We start from the raw sequence: 3,049 nt of genomic DNA, 5'->3' as shown, positions 1-3,049 counted from the left end.
TTGGGCAGAACCGATGGCTTCATGGATTTGTCTATCCTCCAGGAAAGCAAATTGCTGAGGGGCAATGTGTTTGGAGAGGATGGGTCTAAGACGATTGGCAATAATCTTAGAGATGATTTTGTAAAGACAGTTACACAAGGAGATGGGACGGTAGTCATCGAAGGAGGAAGGGGAGTCAGTCTTGGGTATGAGGGCTATGAAAGTTGAGTTGATAGCATGATATAAACAGCCCGATGCTCTGCTTTCCTCCACCACCCTCAGCAAGTCTTGACCCAAGAGTTCAAAAAAGGTTAGGTAAAACTCAATGGACCATCCATCCGGTCCAGGGCTTTTATCTTTCTTGAACCATTTTAATGTGCCCTCCAATTCTTCCATGGTGACCGGAGCCGTAAGATCTTCAGCGTCTTCCTCATTTACATATCTAGGGAAATGATTTGCCACATTAATAATTTCAGCCAGGTTTGTTCCTGGTGGAGATTTGTATATGCTTCTGAAGTGATTAGTACCAAGCTGGGAGAGCTTATTGAATGAGTCTGCAAGACCCCCCTCTGGTAGAGGCAGATTCCATATAGTATTTGAGACTTTCCTTCCTTTTGCATAGTTCTGAAAAAACTTTGAGTTTTCATCTCCAGCTTTCAACCATATAGCTCTGCTTCTCAACCTGTTGAATTCCTCCCTTAGTCTGAGGATGCTTGCTTTTTGGTTTTCCAGCTCAATCAATCAAGATTTTTCCTCCCCCGAGATGAATCCCAAATTCCGGTCATCTTGTAGAGAAAAAAGCTCAGCTTCAATATTGGTGAGCTGTTCAGATTCCTTTCTATTCTTTTCCTTTGCCCAATTGATGGTAAGATGCTTTAGCAAGGTGAGGTTATTACAAAACCCCTTTGCCAGGGAAGCCTCTCTATCAATGGGATGTGCCTTCCAGAAGTCATTGACCAATTTTATGAAACCCTGATCTTGTATCCATGTGTGATTGAATTTAAATGGGGCTTTTTGTTTCGGATGTGGCCCAAATATCTCCAGATATATGGGGGAATGATCAGATATACCCCCTGAACCTACCCATTGCTTATAATGGTGAAATTGCTGAAGCAGAGGGCCCTTCATCAAGAATCTATCCAGTCTGCGAGCTAAAGCTGTCGAGCCCACCCTTCTGTTCCTCCAAGTGGGTTGAGGCTTTTGCATGGGGACGTCAATGAAATTTTCCTGATCCAGAATGTTCCTCATGAATTCCGTGATGGCATCCACCTGTTCCGAGGACCCCCATGATTCACTGAACCCCAAAGAATAATTTAGATCCCCCCCCAGAATGGTGTGATCTTGGGCCACTAGTGAAAGATTAAGGAGATGCCTCCAAAAAGTCTCCCTCTGGTGACAGGGACCATAAACATTCAAGATTCTGAGAGATTTTCCAAGCTCCGATGAAAAAATATCAATACCCAAGAACCCCAGTCCACCCCAAGCTGCATCAATTCTAATGGTGCTGAGATTGTAGCCGATAGCCAGACCCCCTGATCGTCCAATAGCATCGGTTGCCATGAATTTCCATTTTGGGGCTAGGGCTTGTAAGGAGAGGGTAACGTTCTCAGCTGGACCTAGAGTCTCCTGAAGTAGAATAATGTCAGGCTGTTCTACCTCGAAGAGCCTCTGTAGGGCTAGTTTTTTGGGGGGACTAGCCAAACCCCTGCAATTGAAAGATAAGCATTTCATGGGGGAACACTTCTCGGGGTTGGAATTGCTCTAAGGACCCCTTCGAGTGTAGATTGACGACCTGATGCTACCTCTGCCCCAGCCCGTCTGATAGCTTTTGAGAGTTCGGTCTTCCTGCCTCTGGTGGTCATAGGTCCCGTCCCTGATTGGATGATACCCAACCCCACCTGACTACCTGGTAGATCAGCTTTGTGCGCACGGGATCGAAGTGCATAAGGATGGGAGGTTGATTTACGGGGAGATGACAACGAGGTAAATGAGGAAGAGGGTGGAAAGGAAGGCTGAACCGAAGAAATAGTCGGGGGAGGGGATGATATGATGCAGTGTGCAGATGATACATGAGCTTTTGATGTAACCAAAATCGATGAAGTATCAAGTGAGCAGGGAGATAGGGTTAGAGAGGTACCTGAGACCTGAGCAGCCCCTGCTGCTGCCCGAGCCCTGGTCATCGGCGGGGAGGACGATCCGAATCCCTTCTTTCCTGATTTCTGCGGAGTAGCTTGAGGAGAGACCTGTGAGACAGGAGAGGGACCCTGAGGCTGTCGAGTTATAACAGGGGAGGCACCTCTGGATGGGATTGGAGTAATCTTAGGTGACTCCTCCGATTTTTTATTGAGCGAACAATCCTTGAACAGGTGCCCCACCTGAGAAACGGGACACCTTCGTAGTCCAGGATCTGTATTCTGCTGTATTTGCCCCAATGCAGTGTGATCTTTTCTTCCAGCCCTTCTCGTGTGTCCAGGTGAACGAGCACACGAGCAAGCGTACGCTTCTTTGATTCCACAAACGTGCGGTCATGGTCCAGGTATGTGCCAAGCGCATTGTAAATCCTTATGAGTACATCCTCGTTCCAGTATTGTAGCGGTAAACCCGGCAATCGAACCCACAGGGGTCCCGCCCCAATCTGTTCACGCTCAGGGTCAAAAAGGGGACTCCACCTCTTGAGCAGGACTAGTGCCAGTACTTTGCCAGAACCAGGTCCGTGTAGATTTCTTTTGCGAAATGAAGAGAGAACCATCCACGGGGGAGAACATGGACATCCGACAATTCTTTTAGCAGACCACCCTAGATATCCTTTACCCATAGCATCAATCTGTTGGCTGAGTATGCCCGCCCTCGCACATGTCCTACCAGAACGGTACGAGCCATAACCGCCACTTCCCTGATGGCTGATGTTTCTCCAAACCTTATGTTAATGTCCTTTGACGTCACCTTGATGCACCTGGATTTCCGCTTCTTGGTGCGAGGAGCCGAGGGATGATCCACAAAGGGGTTCTGTGTCCCCTCAGGAGATGTGGATTTTGTGGCTTTTACTTGAACCGCCGGGGTTTCAAAACAG

At 47.8% G+C, this 3,049-nt stretch overlaps 1 protein-coding gene across 1 annotated transcript; it reads right to left on the bottom strand.

The window, feature by feature from the left end:
* Window positions 1-720: 720 nt before the first annotated feature.
* LOC149145065 (uncharacterized) lies at window positions 721-2,794 on the bottom strand. The gene is made up of 2 exons (XM_089452343.1): window positions 2,355-2,794; window positions 721-1,684 (listed from the first exon to the last, which is right to left on the bottom strand). The coding sequence occupies exons 1-2, from the start codon at window positions 2,792-2,794 to the stop codon at window positions 721-723; spliced, it is 1,404 nt and encodes a 467-aa protein (XP_089308469.1).
* Window positions 2,795-3,049: the final 255 nt, after the last annotated feature.

Source organism: Pinus tabuliformis, chromosome X (assembly GCF_031772625.1).
Source record: "Pinus tabuliformis cultivar Carrire ecotype Pingquan chromosome X, CPIR1, whole genome shotgun sequence".
NCBI classification, from domain to species: Eukaryota; Viridiplantae; Streptophyta; class Pinopsida; order Pinales; family Pinaceae; genus Pinus; species Pinus tabuliformis.
Note: the sequence above shows the minus strand (reverse complement) of the source record. Positions and strands in the feature narration are given on the sequence as shown.

Excerpts from the sequence above, each read along its gene's own strand:
- LOC149145065 (XM_089452343.1), bottom strand. The coding sequence starts at position 2,794 with ATGGGTAAAGGATATCTAGGGTGGTCTGCTAAAAGAATTGTCGGATGT. Across the intron at positions 1,685-2,354 it reads GAAGGTGTCCCGTTTCTCAG|GGGTTTGGCTAGTCCCCCCA; the intron begins GTGGGGCACCTG and ends TTTCAATTGCAG.